Source organism: Lepisosteus platostomus, chromosome 13 (genome assembly GCF_059453375.1).
Source record: "Lepisosteus platostomus isolate fLepPlt1 chromosome 13, fLepPlt1.hap1, whole genome shotgun sequence".
Lineage (NCBI taxonomy): Eukaryota > Metazoa > Chordata > Actinopteri > Semionotiformes > Lepisosteidae > Lepisosteus > Lepisosteus platostomus.
Genome location: NC_142623.1, coordinates 35270000 through 35291892, shown reverse-complemented (window position 1 = coordinate 35291892; position 21893 = coordinate 35270000). Strand labels below are relative to the sequence as shown.

The window sequence follows — 21893 nt, the reverse complement described above, 5'->3', positions numbered from 1 at the left end:
TATATTAAGACAAACTGTTGGCATGTTCCTGTGACACACCCATCTTTCAGAACCATTCCACTTTTCCATATGGCAAATTCCACATCTCCTAACAGGAAGCTGGGCACAGGTTAAAAGGGAGGTACTGTATGTTACTTTAAGATGCAGCTGTCCACAAAGTCATATATCTGACAATTTGCCAAAATGTTTTTTGGCTCCTCTTTGTTTTGATCAGGTTAATTTACTCATTTGAAACACAGATGAAAAATGTCCATTTTCCATATAACTCCACACGTTTAAGAAAGCAAACTTTGGATGTCTTGGAGTCAACACTCAATATTATTTTACAAACAGTACATTTGTCTTTGAGCAAATGTACTGCAACATGAACGCATACACATAATGTAGTTCTCATATTCATATTCACATTTTTATTGTACAAACAGTTAAAATACAGTAACAGATTAATGAGAAGGAAATTATCACAAGCAGATTTTGTGGGTAAACGTCCTAGGAGGAGTCATCACCTCCTATAAACACCAGTGAGCATTTTTAGGAAACTGAAGTAACAGCCAAAGTCAATATTGGCATATTTTAGTTCTTCAGAATGGTTACATGTGGCATGTCTAACAAGAAAGGGATGCACATACAGTATAGGAAGTTTTGTTTGTTTTAGATGCATAAGTGAAAGAGAAATTCTAAACCATTTCACAATGTCATTAAGCGATCGCACAATTCAGTTTGATATTATATAATTTAAAACGAAAAATGTGAGAACATAAGACAAAAAAAAAAGAATTAGTAAAACATGTTACATCATCACATTGCTTTTAATAACTGCTTATCCAATTCAGGTTCATGGTGGCCCGGAGCCTATCGGGGAGAGCATTGGGCACAAGCTAGGATACACCCTGGACAGGACGCTGGTCCATCACTGCACAGACATGAACACACACTCATGCCAAAGTCAATTTTCCCTGTTGCTAATTAGCCTACAAGGCATGTCTTTGGATTGTGGGAGGAAACTCATGCAAACACAGGGAGGACATCTGTGTGGAGTTAGCAGCCCAGGAATTGAACCCAGGTCCCCAGAGCTGCAAGCCACCAATGCAAACTACTGCACCATTGTGCCACCCAAGACATGGTGTAATATAATCAATAGTCATAGCAGGTGACGTAGTGATATGGCAGACAGTGCTGTTGCTTCACAGCTCTCAGGTCCTGTGCTTGATTCCAGGCTGGGGAGCCTTCAGTGTGGAGACTGGATCTGTTGTGTCAGTATCTGACCACTGCACAAACTTATGCTAGGTTATCTTAAATGGTGTCTCTTAATTGACTTCCATCTTGATGTGATATTGGGCCATCTCAGGAATTATTACCCCAGTAATTCTGGTCCTCACTTACTGTATATAGCTGGGCTGATGGGATCAATCAGTGTAAATTACCTTACGTAGAGACCTGTCAGTTATGAGGCCAAAGCTTTATCCACTACATCGCGCCAACCCCCAATTATATTGAAATTGTAATGACTTGTAATGTAAACGCTGTGTTTGTACAGTTTCCTTTTATAATTATACATAAACAATTAGTTAATAATATATTTTATAAAAGCTTTTGAGGCTATTTAAGAGTGCCTTCTTTTGTTAATACTGAACTTATCAGCTAGAATTTAATACTTTTTTTTTCTAGAGTTGCATTTTTGGTAGCTTGTCGTCATAAGCATCAAAATTATGTACAGTTGAAAGTTCACGTTTTTAAGCATGAATCTGCCCTTGTGCTTTATGAACGTCCTGAGCTTCAAAAGAAACTTTTGAACTGCCACAAATACAGATTAATTCATTATGCCAAATAGCATGTTGTTATGCAGCAGTCAAAGCATGGTCAAAATGAACAATTAATCAAAACACCAAAAACTCAACTTACAAATTCCAAATACTTTATCTTCCTAAGAAGCTGTGGAGTAATTAGTTTCTTTTTATACTTAGTAGAGTGTGTCTACATACTGTTTTCTAACAGTTCACATCTCAATAGAAATGCCATTCAGGTAATTGGTATCTCTGAATGTGTGTGCCCTGCAATGGATAATTACTAAAAAATGGATTGATGCTATTGATATAAGGGTATGAAAATATTTGGAAGCTACCTTATGAATCTTTATGACACCCACTGAAGAAAACTTAAGCACAATAATTTTTTTAACACTGTATTTTTGCTGAGCTTAATAAAACTCAAATATTGTTTTAGAACTTGTTACCTGTAAATTAAGTAGGCATTCATACCCACTGAGATACAATGATTTTACACTATCTGGATTACTAATTTAAGTTTTTTTGTCTTAAGAAATGAAGAAACAAAATGTAATTTAAAATAGAGCTTACTGCAATTTACAAGGGAATAATGTACATGTACATCATTTATTTGGCTCCCCAACTTGTTTACCTGATCCATTTATTGTTTAAATACAGATGGTTGGCTTTTGCGCTTCTAAGTCCTAAACCATAATATTTACGGGGTAGGTGTGAACTATATAAGTGTGAAGAACAGTGTTAAAGAAACAAGGATCTGTTCAAGTTGATATTTTTATTTTTTCCCCTTAAACTCAGCTATAAATCACCCTGACAAAGCTATTGACTTCTTATATTATCCATTTAAACCTGCCTGAACTTTACCTGGATAGGAACTCAAAATACTTTCAAAAGTTATATATTTCTAGGAATATCTTCTATGAGATTCAAATATCCGTGCTTTCTCTACAGCAGCTGGAATTTTAGACAGGGAATCAAAAAGTCGTTGGTCTGTCTATCTCACATTTACATTGGCCAGGAAAAGTTTCTGTGATTTACTTGTTCTAAACAAGCTTTGTATTTGCTTATTATCTCTCTGAAGAGCATGCTAACATACATTTATAAGTACAGTACAGTAATTGTGTTTAGAATGTCTTCTTAACCCAGAAGATTTACACTTGCCAATACAAGCAAAGTGTCTACTCCTTCATACCAGTAAAGATGAAGTAAGGGGCTGTTGGAATGGAAGACATGGAAGACTGCCTTCCTTCCTAACTTTAGAAAAGAACCCCAAAAGAAAATAGATGTGTGTTGGACAGACAAAACAGGACGTGACACAATGCTATAATGTATTTGAGTGAACAAAATAAGTAATGTAATGAATTAACTATTTCACCCTGACAATTTTAGTTATCAATCCATGACTTCATAAAAATAACAAGAACAACCACTACTGTAACTGACACTTAACATACATTAAGCAATTAATATTCTTTCAGGATGTTAAACTATTTTGAGGGTTGTAAATGACCATTACAATGAATAATGTGTTTTGTCGTACCAACAGTGTAAACAGAACAATTGCTGCTTTCAACAGACTTTCAACAGAAGTCATAAGGACTTAGAAACCATAAATTATAAATTGTGCAAACATACATAGACATACAGTACATGTGTACAAGAGTCTAACAGCTGTCTCTAACTATAGCAGTGCTACTGTGCAGTTATAATAATTATATCTTCGTATCTGTGTTGTCAACATACCATTCATTACTAATAAGGTTGATTATTAATTAATACATGTTCATTAACAACCACATTATCTTTCTTAAAACATAGAAAATTCATTAACAATTGTAGTCAGAACATGAATTACCTCTTTGAGTTGAAATAAAGAGAACAAGTAAACATTTACATCATGGATTCCTCCTCCATCTCAATTTCTTTGTCCAGCTCTATTGCTGTATTTTCGTAGCTTGTGATTCCACCATACTTTCTCATGTGGACCATCAGGGGTCTTGGAGACTGACTTCCTGGCAGAGTGTTCACATAGATGCCTGTTCGATTTTCCTCTAGAGCAGGTCCCCAGTCTAAGGATGGTCTAATGGCTTGTTTTATTCTCTGTTAATACATTAATTTGTAAGATGTTCAAATATACAATAGATTCTGTGGGGTCAAACTGAACAGTACAAATTTAATCAGATATGTCATTCAGCAACCACTATTTAAATTTAAGTTGTAGACCTAAAAACGTGTATTAAATGATGTGATGGCTGTTTAATTTAAAATCACATGGAATGGTATTGTTAAACTGTAAAACTATTAAAACTTGTTTTCGTTTTCAAATCTTTTAACCATAACTGAACCATAAGAGAAATGTTTCTGTTACGGTATGTCTGTTGCCTCTAACTTACAGTACTCACTTCTCCTGATGTAAGATTATTCTGTACATTCCTTGAGCTCTTATACTTAGGTGTTCCAGATATAAATATACGTGTGGTATAGGCTTTGTACATCCTTCACAATTCAGTTGATTGAAAATATAAGTACTGCCCTAAAGGCAGTATTGCAATAAAGCAAGAAATCTTTTTATTACCAAAATTTGAATTCACATTGGAAAAAAACAGATAACATTTAGTCATGCTGTATGGAACCGTTTTATAAACTGACACAGGGTATTAAGGTTGTATTTGATAAAGCTTAACCTCACTGCTGGGTTTTATTATTGTGTTTTACAACCCTGCGGAATCACCCTTGGTCATATTAAAACATTTTAAGTGTATGATTGTACAATCAGTTCAATGATTGGTTTGAGTTTATGCACAGGGAATCCTTTGCTGCTGTAAAAGGTATCCCTAATTAATGTACATCATCGCTAATAAATCAATCTAGTATCTAACTGTGTCAGTGTCTGTGTCAGTTTGCCAAATCACATCAAAAAGACAATTGTAAGGAATTCTGTTCTATCCGTTCACATTGAATAAATATATTTCTTCATATAATAAAGGGCATTATTTTGAAAAAATATTAAAAATGCATACTCTTGTTAGCATTAAAATGTATTTCAGAATATAAACTTAAGAACATTTGTTATTGTTGTTGATCTACAGTTTGTGTGCTTGTGAATCAGATGTTTGGAAAGACTTAATGCCAGTTTGGCAAATACTGATGCATATTTCAAAGATCAGAAAGAAATGGGTTTAAAATTAATGACATACTTTGACATGACATGTTATTCTCTGTGGGATTTATTCTTTAAAATAAAAAGTGGACCATAGCACTATCAATTCATTACAAAAGAACTGACGGATATTTAATCCCTAAAGGTTCTAGAAAAGAGTGAATCTGACTCTAGCCTAAATGCCTATCAATATTTAACTTCTTACCATGTAGAAAGAGTACCTGAATACATCTGACCAATTTCAAATATTGCCTGAAAGACAATCTCCAACCCTTTGAAAGGTTCACTTTCATCTTCAGAAATTGAATTCAGTCATTTCATAATCATTTATTTTTGTTGACCTATTACTGTCTGATAAAGGTAATTAGTTTTGTGGTACCTTTAAATTTTCTAATGGAGCAACTGATTATATGCCCTGTAAAAGCTTTTATTCTGAGATTTCTATGCACAGGAACAGCAGGTATGAATTATAAATTATTTACAAGACCTTATTAGTGGCAACTGTTGAACAGTGCCACATACACATCAGAATATGCAATGTTAATTGCTCCTTACCCTGCCAGGATTCTACAGTGGCATGCTAATCATAAAATATTTATTTTATGGCTTTCTGAACTGATTATTTTGTTTTGTATTTACTGTATGAAGCTCTCAGGTTGTGTGCATCAGATTTACGTTTCTTCACAGGCTATTGAAAAACAAGTTAATGCATATTGCCTGTTCATTCATAATTTATGCAAACAAGCACCTTAACATGGTAGAAAATAACAAGGATTTTCCTTTCCAAACACAGAGTGCAGTGTTTGTTTAAGAAATAAATCTTAGGATTTACTTGTATTGCAGTATCTTCACTATTGTAAATTAATCAAAAATATAAATTGAATAAAACCATTATATGTCCTTATTTAGGACACCTTCCAGTGAGCAGAGGTTCATTTAGAAATTAGAAAACCTATTTTCAACTGGTACCTCTTTAACAGAGCATTGTCGTGTCTATAGTAATTGCTTTCTTTAAGAATTATTATTATTCTGCTATAAAGGGTAAGCCACAGATATGTTGCATGTCAACTCACCTTGTAAACAACAAAAGCACAGAATGTTTTAAAGTTATATGGAACATTAAAGCAGAGTGATAGAAATACCTACATTTTAGATGTATACAGATGTAGAGGTTTTCTACTGTATGTAACAGAATAGAAGATGATAATCTTTAAAGTGGTAAACACACAAATCATGCAGTAGAACATGACATTAAAGAATTGTTCTCCAGGACCTGAAAAATCCATCACTGGGCCAAATACATTACATTTTTTTTTCACGTGAATCTGGAATGTGACTGCATGTGATGCACTCTCTAAAATGATCCAAAGCTGGTCTCAGTATTGTGACAGGTAATATGTATTTTCAAATGAGATTCAGGGAAATACTCAACCAACTGGTGAAAATACAGTATGTATCCAAAACTGTTCAAATGCTATCCCTTACATTTTTGCTTTCTATTCCTATTTTAGGCTCATATAGGTAGTAACTCATTCTGTATTTTATTTTCTGTCCAGAACAGATATTGCTAATAATACGTATAAGAATAATTGTCATTGCTGTCACATTTAATATTGAAAGTCAATCATAATTACCTCTTTCAAAGTTCCTTCTTCACGGAGAACAGAAACCACCATCCCAGTTGGCACCATTAAACATGGTAACAGGCCCATGAGAATACCCAATATCTCTGCCCACTTAGGGAGCTTGTAAGTCCCATATTCAGAAGGCTCATATTTCACAATGCTGTATACGAGCAAAGCCTGAAAACCAAGAAGCAAATAAATTGGTATACTATTGTAGCATAAGTAAACAAGAATGAAACGTGCATGAGCTGTTAAGTAAAATGAAAAGACTAAAAATGGCAATAAGTTTCAGAACATTGACAAAACTCAAAAGTACTGTTCTTTTTTTCGTTCAAGCCTCATTCACACATTTCACCTTTTCCATGCCCATGCATAATCGTGCTGTTTTAACAAAGTGTGTAAAATATTGTATCATATAATATTGATTAAAATAATTATTCACAATATTCTGTAAACAGTGGGAGTTCTTGCCCAGACAGATTTTCAGACCCCCCTGTTTTTTTTTCTTGGAACAGTAAAAATGTGGTCAAGCAAGCATTTTTTACACCAACGGGCAGCATACTCACAGAGACGGACGATGACGATGTTTCATTTCCTGGCCTATAGTTTTTACTACCTTGCACCTTCCAGATCTTAATCATATCTTTTGTGAAGCAGGTATAAATAGTCTTACCAACATGGAGAGTGGTGAAAGGTAGTTCCAGCACATCTTAAAATAAATCCCTGGTTCAAATCCTAGCATCATCTTAATGTCTCGAGAAAATCTCTGTACACCTGTAGGGGAAGTAGGAACAGTTGTAATACTATTAATAAAATACCATTTTTAAAACTAAGAAAATACCAATGAGCCCATGGTTTTCAAATGTTTAATTAACTCTTCTTAATGTACTACCCAATTTGATAGTTCACATACCAGGCTCACATGAGGTTATAGTAAACACTTTTAAACACTATAAATTCTCATACAATTACATGGGAAATGATAATGAAGATCAGAGCTGAAAGTGATGTGTAAGTGGTTTTCTCATTTCTAATAATAAAGCAACTGGCTATCTTCCCTCAGAACACAAGATTTTGAACATGTGACAGTGCATAAAACTGGTACAGATTGTAACTGCTCTTAAAGTGTTAAATACTGTATGAACATGGTGAAGAGGTGAAATGAAGAGATTATCTGTTGGATATTTAATATTTTGTTTTGAATCCCTGTCACAGCAAGTTAATAGGTTTTAGTGATGTCTCTCCAAAGAATGGCTAATTGACAGATCCACCAGCAAACCGTCTGACAAGCAGCAGTGCTTCAGGCTGAATCTGCAGGTTCATGTCAATTTAGATGGTCTCCATCTGAGGGGCAATAGGAAACTATTCTAAACTGAATGGTGCATCAGGACGCATTAATCATTTGTGTTCGATGTATTTTTCTTTAACCTTTGTGCTTTTATTGTGTAAGTCTAAAAACACAAGGGATCCAGTATATAATGTATTTGGTTTATATTAACTAGCTTTTGGAATTCTTTCTATGCATGCTGTAAGTTTACAGCTTATGATCTTTTATTCATAAAATAATTTAAAAATATTCATACATTTCATAATGTATATTTTACTGGCAAAGAAAATGTGGAAATTTTGTATCATAAAGAAAATCTATAAGTATTCAGTTGAAAAAGTATGTGATATATAAGAATATTCTGATAAAAATCCAATACATCTATTCAGTCAATTCAGTCATATACAATAGACAAGACAATATCTAAGTCATAGACAGACTCACTGAGATAGACACTTACAGCTACTTGATTGTAAAGGGAGTCTGGTGGCATACAGTTTATTATAAAATAAGTACCTGAACTGCTGATCTATTGATTTTTTTAATGTTCTGACATATCAATTTTTGAGTTAATGGTTAATGTAGTAATGAAAATAAACCATTACTGAGAGTTAAAAGGTTTGGTAATAATCTAAATATGAGGTTATACTGAGCTTAATGAGCAATATAGTAGAAATTCATCCTTCCAGTTTTACCTTATCTGATGTTGCTATTGACCTGAAAGACCATAGTGAACTGACTATACAAAAGCTTGAAGTAAATAGCACTGAGATCACAAACAGCCAAGGCAATTTTAAAGGACCTGAGCTATGAAAATCTCTGCTATCATTAGATCAATAAAATGTTCAGCCTCAAAGGAAAGATATGAACTATAGATATTCGAAGATCCCAAGGAGAATTCCCAAGACTACGATTTTGATTTTGCACTATTTCCCATCTATAAATGTCCAAAATAAATCTTCTAACACATAAAATAGGCATAGAGAAGCTTCACCAAAGGACTGTCAAATGTATACTTACTATATATGCGTGAAATTACAAAACATGATGTTATCACCACAACCATTAACCCAAACCCAGCACTGTAGTCATCCAACAGAACCAGCCAGTACATTCCACCCTTAAGCAGACAGTGAAAAAAAAAGATCATTTTAAAACAAATGTATAGTGTTGGTTTTTAAAAAGATACAGTAAAGGTAGTTTACTAGAATTATCAAGACTGCACTAAGAAATAAGAAACTGTTTCTTAATTTTATTAAAGGTAGCATTTTTTTTTCTTTGCTAGAATAATCAACCTCTAGACACTGAAACTGGTTAAAAATATTTTTAAAAATTAGAAAGACTAAGTATGCAAATGTTAATTCAAAAAATCAAAATGAAAAGTTATTTTCAGTGAGAATTCTAAACAAAGCAAGGAGAATCACTACAAAACATAGCTGGTAATTAAAAAATGGTCCACATAAAAGGCAAACAAAATAAGAAAATTTAAATTTTCCTTTGATATCTAATCATGAAAATGTAGAAGAAATATAACTAAAATTAAAGGTCTATTTCAAAGGACATCAACTTTTATATCGAAAACTGCAATGACAATTTTGTTTAAAAACATCTAATATCTTAATTGTTTTTATCAAGAGTTGAACAGAAGCTTTAGAAATTCTGGAGTCTGCTCAGTACATCAGTTTGGTCCTTGTGACATTCATTTTGAACAAGTGACTGAGATGTTAACAATTTCCTGTCTAACACAAGGGCTTGTCAAATTTCTTATAGACTTCAAAGGTGAGACTTATAATTAATCAGGAACATCTGTGAATCTTTCTGAAAATCCGAAATAAGTGTGCCTTCATAGTCCCTTGAGGGTTATCATATTTAAAGTAGTCAACTTCAAGTGCTTCTGGTCTGTTATAAAAAAAAGCTTTCAAAACAATCATTATAGTTATAATAAGAAACTCTCTCTCTCTCTCTCTCTTCAGCACCTTCATAATTGAAAGGTATTTGTTTAAATGTTTAATCATTTCTATAAATCAAGTGGGTTATATATGATATATAAAAAATAATCATTTTAAACCAGGAGCAAGACAATTTTTGTTAATTTAATTAACTTACTTCTGTGGTGAGAATCAATCCCATTAGGAACATGCTGATAGAAATACAGGCTGAGAAGAAGGCCTTCTTTGGTCTTAAGTAGAATGGAAATTCATCTGTGATGGCAGTGACAATTGTTTCCATAAATGCAAACTTTGGGGAAAAAATCAGATGAAGGAGCTATGCATAAATGTCTGTGTTACAACTGCTTTATTATAGCTGAAAACCTGCAAGAATTCATGTTTCAAGTTAGGTATTCTCTTAAGTTCCCAAGTCACATTGTTTAAAAAGTGTCTAGCTAATGTGGATCAGACTTTCATATAATGTATTTACACTTGATGTTCTGCATCAACATTATGTAGCTGTAGGTGTGTCTCCTGATCTACTTATATGTACTAAAGCCCTGCACCTTTCAGGCTGTACTCTTCCTTCAGATTCCCCATATAGCTGGCAGATGACAGTGTTAAATTGCTGATGTCATTGTTTATATCCTGACCAATTAGCTATCTAAATGTGTTCAAATGAATTAGTGCTCCTTCATTGAATATAACTAAAAATAACAATGTAGTCTCCTATAGAAAAGCTAATTGACTAGGAGTAACAACACTCCAGAACTGAATGCATTTGAAAAAGGGTTTGATTTGGCTTAGTGTCCAAACTGTAGGATGAGAAGACTAGGATCTCCATGCAGATTGAAGAGTTACCCTAGGGGTAACAGCAAAGGTGGAGATTGGGGTGGAGGAGGGATGCAGCAGATGATTTAGGAAATGATGTCACGGATGATTACAGCTGAGATGAAAGAGAGCTTGTTTCCTGTCATTCCTCCTTGTTTGAAAGCTTCATGTATATGAATTGTGTGGCATTGTGCTTTCCAAAAAACCTATCAAGAACCTAAATACAGCAGTGGAAAGATCTGGACGATGCTCACCTGGCTGTCCAGCCCCAGCGTAAGCAGCATGAAGAAGAACAGGAAGGACCAGAAGGGAGAAAGTGGGAGCATTGTCATGGCCTGTGGATACACAACAAATGCTAGGCCTGGACCTGCACAAAACAAAGACATCATAACTCTGTTTAAAGGCCTGAATCACCTACAACTTGTCTCTTTTCAAGAAATGTTCTCAAATATAGTTAAAATTAAAGTTAACTGTGGGAAGATTTTGCATGTATGTGTCTTTCTAGTGATCTTGAGTGCGTCAAACTATAAACGGTGCTGGCAGATGTCCTACAGTGTGAAAAAAAAAGCCTTTCTAAAAGAAATAAGGGGCTCTTTTTAATTAACATCCCAAGTTACTGTAATTGTACAACAGTTTTCCGAATGCTTTACAAAAGCAGGCCAATAAATAAAGTGAGAACAGTTCCCATTGTAATGCATCTGTTCGTGCATGTGGTGGAAATAATAGGAAGGCCAAAGCGAATATCATTTTTCTATATACAGTAGTTGCTAAATTTGGTTTCACATTATGTGCTCCATCATGATATCATGATATCTGTTTGGCTCTGGAATAGTAGAAATTTGTGTCAATCTATTGGAACTAAGGCTTAACTGGTTGATACAGTTCACTGTCAATTACAATATTCTGCAAAATAAGATTTTGTTCTTAAGAAGCCAAAGAGATGGAAATCACAAGGCACTTAATCAGTGCTGACATGTGAGCAGTCCAGCACTTCCCGTCAGTACTGCTGAAGACTTTATTGGTGCAGTTGGCACCAATAAAGATTGCTAGTATTCTTCAGGATACATTATAGTAAACTACTTCAGCTGTAACTCTCCATGTTTGACCAGGTTTGCACATGGTCAGCAATCTTTGAGCTGATACATGCCATTACCAAAAACATCCAATATGTATTTTTTTATGAGAGATTGTTACTTTATTTATGGAAATCCTTCTTTGCGTAATCTTATATTCTATAAATAGACTGTATTTTGCACATTTAGACACTGCTATATTGATTTACTTTGCATGACACTTTCAATAGTCTACCAAAACTCTGGGTTAACTTAACTCAGTAACAAAGCATAATGATTTTTGAGTAAAATATATATGACCAATTCAGTATAGGAACAAAACATGGCATTCTTTATCTCTGCAAGCATAAATATATAGAGAGGGAGATTATTTTCTGTTAACATCAGGCACATGGGATAGGTTGATGACAATATACAGTCAGTTGATAGGCTGTGAGACACACAATCCATTAATGACTAAAGCAATGTTTGAAAAGGGTTCACTTTTCCCTAATAAAACTCTTTGTTTGGGGCACATACAGTATATTTCCTTTTGAATTCTGAGTTTCTTGACATATTTATCAGATGGCACTTGTCCCCACATTTTCCACCTGGCTTCATTACTGTGACAGAGAGCAGGTTTCCAGCTAACCCCTCAAAATCAATTAATAGAAATTAGCGTCTGCATGAGCACATCACACACTAGTGCTGAGATTCCATCTGGATTAACCCAACTGGACACACTGTACAAATACTCTGATTAAGAACAAATGCTTTGAGTCTAATCTTTTTTTTCTGCTGTGGCACTTTATTTGATTTACAATGTTGATCTTTGGTTCATTTAAGTAAATTATTATTTTATGGTTTAGAAACAAAGTAAAAAACCACTAATAATCTCTTTCTAAGCTTTCTGTAAATGTTGAGCCAGGTTGCAACCCATAAGCAGGTCTTAAGTATACACTCTGACTCATTTCTTTCTCCCTCCAGATCAACAAGATAACGCTCTTGTTCCAGAGAATTCAGAATTCTTGTCATTTTCACCCAAGATGTCAGTTTTGCATTGTAGTTTGGGAGAAAAGGCAGACATCTCAGTTTAATGATGAGTTGGAAAAGCTAGCATATTTGTCCCATAAAGGGATATACAGTATCTTGCTGTGTTATTTTACTGTCTAACAGTGAATGACCGTCAGGACATTATCCACATTGAAATACAACAGACTTTTTAAGAGAGAAAAAAAAAGTCAGTCCCTGCCAACTCCCCCACCTTCCTCAACATCCTCACCACAACCATCATCCTTTTTTTGGAAGAAATGGTCTCCAGTTCAAAGGTCTGAGAATTTATGGCTTTCCAACACCACTTCCTGTTTGATCTTAAGGGGCTACAAGTCCTCAGGCATGAGGGCTGAGCACACTGCTCCACAGAAACAATGCCAGATTAGGCCGTCTTCCCATTAAGAAAAGAAACCCTTTGATCTCCTCAATTTAGAGCTGCCGGCTGCACCAGGACCAGTTGAAAAGGCGACACAGGAATAACAATATGATACATAGTAAATGGAAGATGCCATAGGCATGACAATCAGACTAGAGGCTTGATCCCTTGAGTTTCCAAATTCAGATCTAGTATATTCCTTAACAGTCCCAGAGTGGAAGACAAACAGCAGTGTAAAGTTTGAAATTAAACTTACCAAGCAACAGATAGCATTACTAAGATCTCTTTCTGACTGCTAAAATCTGTGTTTTAAACTGAAACGAGTTTAAAATCAGGCTGTGTAGTATATTTCTTACCCATGACAAGAAAGAAACAACATTTCACTACTCATCAACCTAGTCATCAAAATACATTTCTGTGTAGTTGTTGAACTGTCTGATATCTACAGTACATATCTGGCACTATTTTCAATTCAATTCAAGAAGCTTTATTGGCATGACCAATGAATTTTAGTGTTGCCAAAGCATATACAATTTACACAGTATCTACAGATATTTACAATATCATACGGACACATCATAAGACAAGCACTTGCTCTTACTGACATAAGATATTTATGGACAAGTGTTACCTGCTTGAGCTACTTGGTCCACAGGAACACCTAACTCCTGAGACATGTACCCCAGTACTGAGAAGATGGCAAAACCTGCCAGAATACTGGTGAAGGCATTTCCCAAAGTTACTATAAATGTATCCCTAAAAGGGTATAAAGGAAGAAATAAGATGAAGCGATTATTTAAGTCTTTGAAAAAAGAATAAACCCTCAAATCCAAAGTCTGTTGCTCCAAAATCATTTTGCTTTTTGTGTGAAGAGCATATCTGAGACAAATTAGTCTTCCACGCTTCAGGATACACAAACTTCATTACAGCTTGGAAGACATGTTTGACATACAGTATATCTGCTTCTAAGAAAGGAATTCTAATAGCACTGTAGTAAAGTGACAGAAATATTGATGCTATGCATTGTAAACAACAGTATGTTTTCTACTGAGGTGTACATCTTAAAATAATTTATTACTGTATTCTAATCAGTTATACCTGTAACGCTCAGCTTATTGAACATTTTACTCACTTTAGTAAATGGACTGTTATGGTATTCTGGTAAATTACTTTGCATTACAGCTACAGGGTTCCTACATCTCAGTGCATGTCAAATTCTTCTCATTGTTACAGGAGAAACTGTTGGCTTGGTTTACTGTTTCTTTCACTGTTGTCATTGTCTGAAAAATAATTAACTAATTTTACAGCATCTTAGTCCAATACGGTATGTTACACTAAACCCTGCAATAAAATAATCCATTCTTGAGCTTTTGGATTCGTTTTCTTCTCTGGAATCTGTGTGGCTCTCTTTGCTGAGGCAGTGAAAGACTGTTTGCGTAAGTGAGTAAATTGAAGCTGGGCACCTGTGCCACATCCGTGTGAGGACTATAAAATGAAAGCTTTAGTCCTTCAACTGGATAGAAGTTCAAATTAGAGACCTTTTGACTTCTTATTTATTGGCAAGCTGATACTGGAAAACTCCTCCCCTACCTGCAGGGCTTTAGAGTAGAGTCACACTAACCTGTAAATGTTTTGGTTGAAGGTGTTGTAGGAAGCAAAGGTCAACAAACCACCGAAACCTACCCCAAGGGAGTAGAAAATCTGAAGAGCTGCCTCAATCCATACCTGGAGAGAATCATAGCAATTACACACATTGGCACACTTATCAGTCTGTACAGCACCTTTTCCCTCCAGGCAAAGCTTTCAAGAGCAGAATCCAAATTAGGATATATAAAAGTAAGGTCGTTATGGAAGATGGTGGGCCAGGTATAGAACTTTCACTGTCTATAAATCTCTATGTAACTTTCACTCCTCACCACTGGCAAATAGAATTAGTCATTTTCCATTAAAAATGCACTACTGTCGCTTTTGTGGCAAAACCTGAAAAATAAAATAAACTGAAGGCTGACTCCTTAACAATTTGTTTTTAAATGTGAGCTTCCCCTGGGATATCATCTTCGACCAAATTCATCGGGAATTTGAACCACAATTTAAGTAATAGAAACTTTTATCACCTTTGAAGTGAGGAGGTGGTCAAACTGAGGGGTGAGGTAAAACTTGATCCCTTTCCAAGCTCCATCCAAAGTCACCCCTCGGATAAGAAGCATGACAAGGATGACATAAGGGAAAGTGGCTGTAAAGTAGACAACCTAGACACAAATTAAGTACAATCAGAAGTGTCTGTTTACTCTGTGGCAATCTTTAAATGAGATGTAGTTTGTCTGTCTTCAAGTTTTATGGCTTACTATTCTCAGGATAAATCTTCTTGCATAGCTACATAAATATTAAGTTAAACCTTATTAATGCTATTGAATGTACATCTTGAGCTCCAGGATTGTACATTTATATAAAAGCACCAAAACTAAGTCCTTGTTTTGCACCATGTTCTACATGTTTTATGATATATCTCATTTGTTCAAGCTTTTATAAGCGAAATGGCAAAATACTTGTCGATAGGTCTGGATAAAGCCTTGATATTTAAGACCATTGAGAAGTTTTTAGTTAGTGGAACTTGATGAAGTGATCTATTGCATGTAGCCATCCTCAAAATGATTTGGTTGTCTATTTTAGAAAATTACTTACATTTTCTAGACAAAACATTATATTAGGAAATATAGTAAAAAGGGTAAAATAGGAACTGTTAGTGTATGTAAAAATTGTGCTATTAGTAAGACTCCCTTTAAAATATTGTGTTATGTGGTCTTTGTGTTTCAAAACAAATGTTGCTGCTCTGGAATTCGCTGAGAGAACATCGGCCAAATATATTCCTGAGCTCAAAGGAATGTTCTACGCTTACAGGCTAAAAGAATCAAATCTTTTATTCATTTTCAACTGATAAGACAATGAGGTGACCAGAAGCAAGAATTCACAATCCTTGAAGACATTGACAAAGTCAATCCAGCAGACTTCTTCAAGAACAGTGAAACCAAACCAGAGGACACAAGATAAAACTAAGGAAGTTCATTTAAAACTGAGATTGGAGGTTTCTTCCACAAGGGTTGTATTGGAACAAAATACTCAGCCATGTTGTCAAAGCTGATAAACCTGCTTTTTTTCAGGACATATAAGTATATAAGAATGATTACAAATGAGAATGGGCCACTTGTCTTATCTAGCAGGTTTAGTGTTTAGTACCTAGCTGGTCTGGCTATCTGATTCAACCATTTCGTGATAGAAGCCAGAGTATCAGCTTCACAAACATTGCTGAAAAGCTAATTCTATACTTCCACAAATTTAAATAGAGTTTTGCTCATAGGCACTTCAGTAAGATCTGCTCTGTAGCTGGTTGCTGGAGAGCACAGTATGATTGAAACATAAAAAATTAAAAGCACCATATGGAGGATATTAAGATTGATTAATCATTAACTATTAATGTTTTTTACAGATTATTTTTCTTAAAAACATTTTTTATCCAGTATGCAGAAATCATGTCTTACAGAAGGGGTTTTAATGTTTATTTTAAGCTTTGTTATATTGTAAAAGTATTTTCAGAACAATTTTCATGATTGCTGAGATACCAGTTCCCATTGTGTAGGGTTAAAAACAATGGGTAATTAGCTTGTAGTCAAGTGAAATCTACATCATGACCTCAGTATGACCCCAGGGTGATACAGTGTTGTAATAGCACATGTGATGCTATTGCAGTAACACTTTCTTTTTTAGGATTTGTTTGTAAACTAGTTTTTAGTGTTCTTTGTTTTTATTACTACTTTAGTACTACAACACAAAAATAAAGCACTGGTGTGCTAATAAATTTTAAATGATAATTTGAAAAACAAATTAAAAGTGACTCATGTACTGTATGACACATCAGTGCAACATGCCATGTGTACATTTATTATGTATTAGTGACTAAAGGTAATATGTACCTAGCTAGCTAGCCTTTATACAGAGATTGTCCATCATGTAAGTTCTAATGTATCATTCATAAGCATCTAGTACTATTCGTATGTGGCTTTTCAGTACCTCCTGAACTGAAGAGTTACTACTATTAACTATTACTATTAACTACTACTACAAACTACGAACTTAGTGTTTTTTACATCTTTGACACAGAATGCTTCCTTACCTTTCCTGAGGACTTGACTCCTTTCAGGATGCAGAGATAGACAATAATCCAAGCCAAAAGGAGGCAAAGACAGAGATTCCACCTAATTCCCCCTGGACTCCCAATCCCTGAGCTTCCTTGGATGTGTAGGACATAACGGCTGAAAAAAAGTTATCCAATGCAGAAACTGAGGAAATAATCAGGTATAAGTAATATATTGCACAACATTAATAATCTGGTGCTGAGGTTCATCAGGAGTGCTGATGTAAGACATGGACTTCTCTGATTATTAAGCAAAGATGCATCTCTGCAGAGCAAGGGAAATAGTTTTTTCACACTATGCAAAAGTAAGATTTGGGAGCATTGAGGTGTTTAATGAAAAGAAGGATCATTTTCCTTGACCCTACCTCCAGTACTCTTCACTAGGACTGACAGTGCCTGTAATATTTAGAGAAGACCCAGGGAGCTTCACTGAGCTGTTGTTTCCCTGAACGACTCTGTGATCCAGACAACGATCTGTATTCCACCAGTTCCCACAGTGCTGCCAGGGTAGGTCACTGGTCAGGGAGGCAAAGAGGTAAAAGAGTACGTAGGCAATGATCATGTTGTAGTAGATGGCTACTAATGAAACAATGACTATCATCCCCACACCAGCACCTACAGTATCACAGAGAGATAAAGATAAATGAACAACAAGGAATTAATGGAGAATGACAAAGTCAAAGACTCAGTAAGATTCTATAGGTCAAAATATATTTTGAATGTTAATATTGTTTTTAAATATTAGTTTTGCATTTCAGAATACATCATGTAATTGAACTCTACATTACTTTTTGTCTCCTTTGTAATATAGGCTACACATAAACATCCTGCATACTTTTCTAGTCATACATACTGTGATTTGGAAGAACAGAACAATAGTAAGAACATCACATACTGTATACAGTAGTAAGTCTAATTCTGAAAATGCTCTCTGCTCTTAAATCACCTTTAAAGAATGGACTGATTTTCCATACTGCCAGGGGTCCCAGGCTGGAGAACTGTCCCAAAGAGAGCTCCATGAAAAATATTGGGATTCCACAGATCCCTAGCATGATGAAATACGGGATCAGAAACGCACCTGGAAAGCAGGAAAAAAAACAGAAAACAGGGTCTTCTTTTTACACCCAGCAGTGGTTTAATTCTTTGCTTTAATTCTTTGTGATTTCTGATGTGAAGGGAAGCTGCTGGATACTGTTCTGAATCATTGCATTCAAATTGAAGCGCTGCGGAGTAAAATATTGCTCTCCTTAGAACCATAAAGTGGAAAAATGTGTATTTACTGTTAAAGTATGAATACATTTTTTGTGTGGATTTTTTAAAACTTTGATAATGTTTTAAAGAAATCAAAAGTTAATCAGATAGATTAGGTTGCATAGGTTCCAATATATCAAACCCATAGTAAGGGGTGGATAAACATCCTATTAATTTTGTTTAATTTACTAGTTGTAGTGTTTATTGTCTCCTGTTTTATAACCTCAGTCTCCATACCTTTAAATTTACTCTCTCACCTCCTCCATTGCTGTAAGTGCGGTATGGGAATCTCCACACATTGCCCAGCCCCACACAGTATCCAATACAAGACAGAAGGAAATCCAGTTTCCCAGTCCAGTTCCCCCGGTCTGCAGTGTACTCCAGTTCTGAGACCACCCCATCCTCTCCCTCGCTGGGGCTCATTAATAGATCTGGAATACTGGACTGTTGGATACAAATTTGAAAAGTAAAAAAAATCTAAATTTGTTGCATATAACAAACAGACTATCAAATCAGCTCTTTCCAATTAATTATTACTGTTGACAGCTGTAGCACCTACGACATCAAATGACTGTGCTTAAAAGACAAACACACAAACAATGGCAATGACAATACACAAACGGGAGTTTCAAAAACAACATTGCAACAACATGCATGAGTAATAGGGAGTTTATGCTCATACTAGTGTACCTAAATCATGTCTTTAAAAGGATGACAAATTCCATGTCTTAGGGATGTCAAGACTGGAAAATCCCTTAGACTGTTTTGTTTTAATTTTAAATATAACATTCACCACACATGCTAAAGCCAAATTTACATTGCAGTATAATATGTTTTAAATATAATACTGCGTAATATATCATTTACCTGTAAATGTAAAATATTTAAACTATTTTTATATGAAAAAAATGTATTCAATAACAATCAACTGATTCAAAGATGAAAAAAATATATATTTGTTGACCAGCACTGACATATCTTCCTGGAGTGCCCATCTGTCACATGACAGATAGAAGAAACAAACAAACATGCCCAAGAGCTTACTGACCAAAGAAAAATGTTTGATTTAATAAATGTTTGACTAAACTCTCATTGTGACCCTGTATTGGTTATTTAAAAAAAGGGTTGGTGGATGGTTTAACCCATCAGTGTACTTAGATTGAATGAGATTTTCCCAAATTTAAAAATAATACTAGCCCAGATATTTTCAATACTAAAGAGAAAAAAAGAAGTCTCCATACAAAAATATAAACTGACAGCACTGAGTATCCACACCAAATTATCTCCATGGCAACCAGGAAACTGTCTCTTCAATTTGTAATGGAATAATAACAACACCAATGAAAAATAATCATCTGTAATGCACATGTACTGTAGCTCTAAAATAGTGTGTGAAAAAAGTCAAAAAGAATATTGTATGGGAGTTCTAATTTATTTTGGCAAGGGAACATTTACTGTACGAAGACCCACCAGGTTTAAAATGTATATGCTTTTATGCAGTTATAGATGTGCTATCAGTAATGAAATTTTGTGAAATAGTGAAATACTGCACTGCTATATCCTCAATAAACACTGCCAATATACATATTTTAAGAGGCCAAACTGATTATACTGATTATTACTGTTGTGCCTTTTCTTGATTTGACTTGGAGGGATATTCTGTCTTTTCAGGGAACTCATAGGATGATCATGTTCCAAGCTGTTGTGAAATACTGTTTAGAATGTATGCTATTGGTTTACATTAAATGCAAGAGAAGGTTTAAAATAAGTGTCTGTGGTATAATGATTTAAGGGAGCTACGTTTGTGATTTACTAAGCTTTTATGTAGTTAACCACAGTATTGCCACCTTTACAAATTACTCCTTTTTATGACTTGACCAAGATTAAAGGAAATCTCTTTAGACATTCCGACAGATTGTCAAATGTACCAAATATTTTTTTCATCAGATGTTTTTTTTTCTTGTACAAATGGGACCGTTACACAAATTAGTCAATTGCCGTTTCAAATGTATTTACTACTGTAACCTTAACATTAATAAAACACCACATGATGATACATCAATGTTGATGTAGTTTCTTTGAAGATTGTAAAAAAGATATTTCACACATGAATACGTCCACACATTTTGGATCCAAATTATTATGTTTGTGTAAATAATTTAATGTGTTTAAAAACGTTATTATCCATTATCTATATATATTATGTATTATCTATCTATAATCTACCAGTATTATCTAAAACCATTGAAACATTTGCTTATTTTAGAAATAATCTACAACTATTAGGTCTTCATGGAAATGCAATATTATTGCATGCATAAACTGAAAAATATTGAGCCTGTTTCTACTACAATTTTAAATTTTCAACTATAGCAAAAGTGTAAAAGCCCAACATGCCCAATTTACATGACAATTTATATTCTAAAATAATGTAGACAACACTTTTAATATACAATATTGCACTGCACCTTATGCTTGGTGTTAATGCACAAACTGCATATACAGTACAGATAAACAAAGGACCAATATTATCAAAAACAATACAAATCCTTCTTAAAATATTGATATAAATTTATTTCAGAGCAAACTGACTAGTTCAAAAGGCAAATGAATATCTTGTGTGCCTAAGTTTAATGGTTTCAGTTCATCGTTCACACATTCAGATGAATTCTGTGTGATGATAATGATATCCTTGTCAGAATTTCTGAAAATAAGAGAGACAACAGAGGCAGGCTTATGAGAAAGAATGAGTGGAGGCAAGGCATCAGTGATTTGACCATAACCATGTTGTAAACGATTGTGTAGGCTGAAGCATTTTCTGCTTTTCATAATGGCAATTAATTGGATTAATTTTCTATTTCAGAAAACTAGTCCTTTTACATGCTAATAGAATTAATAGACAGCTGCTTACCTCTTGTAGATGACTTGCTTGCAGACGCTTCATATCTCTGCCCTGTTGCTATGCTACACTTCCAGCACGTTAAATATCTTCACACCTCATCCACGTTACACTTCAGCAGAGAGAAACAAGGGCATTTAATGAAAAAAAAACAGTGGTGTCAATTGAATATGTCAATCCTTAGCTGTCTGGACCTGCTCATACTGCTGCCTCAAATGATGCTTGGCAGGCTACCAAGCTTATGAGAAAAGAACAATAGGAATCAGATGGCAGGTTATACAAAAATGATGGGGTGTGTAATTGTTAGGTAATAGCCTTGACAGCCTAATAACTGAGACAGTGATTTCCTGGGAGTGCAGCAACAGGTTGAGCTGTCGTTAGCAAGGGCAGTTTATAAAAGTATTTGAAAAGGGCATTT

At 34.7% G+C, this 21893-nt stretch overlaps 1 protein-coding gene across 4 annotated transcripts in view; it reads right to left on the bottom strand.

Moving 5' to 3' along the window:
- Positions 1–21750, bottom strand: part of LOC148650504 (sodium-dependent proline transporter-like) — a 28319-nt gene extending 6569 nt beyond the window's left edge. The window contains exons 1-14 of one of the 4 annotated variants that reach the window (XM_088604366.1): positions 21488–21750; positions 18834–19020; positions 18272–18403; positions 17691–17940; positions 17305–17443; positions 15251–15385; positions 14758–14861; positions 13768–13892; positions 10910–11022; positions 10003–10134; positions 8917–9016; positions 7243–7343; positions 6579–6746; positions 3640–3884 (exon numbers count right to left, since the gene is read on the bottom strand). In XM_088604366.1, coding sequence (XP_088460492.1) covers positions 3675–3884; positions 6579–6746; positions 7243–7343; positions 8917–9016; positions 10003–10134; positions 10910–11022; positions 13768–13892; positions 14758–14861; positions 15251–15385; positions 17305–17443; positions 17691–17940; positions 18272–18403; positions 18834–19020; positions 21488–21520 — 1929 coding nt within the window. In that variant the 5' untranslated portion in view covers positions 21521–21750 and the 3' untranslated portion in view covers positions 3640–3674. Of the gene's footprint in view, positions 1–384; positions 3885–6578; positions 6747–7242; positions 7344–8916; positions 9017–10002; positions 10135–10909; positions 11023–13767; positions 13893–14757; positions 14862–15250; positions 15386–17304; positions 17444–17690; positions 17941–18271; positions 18404–18813; positions 19021–21477 lie in introns of those variants that run through there. The other 3 variants (XM_088604367.1, XM_088604365.1, XM_088604368.1) reach the window with 3 other exon arrangements.
- Between the last annotated feature and the right edge of the window lie 143 nt (positions 21751–21893).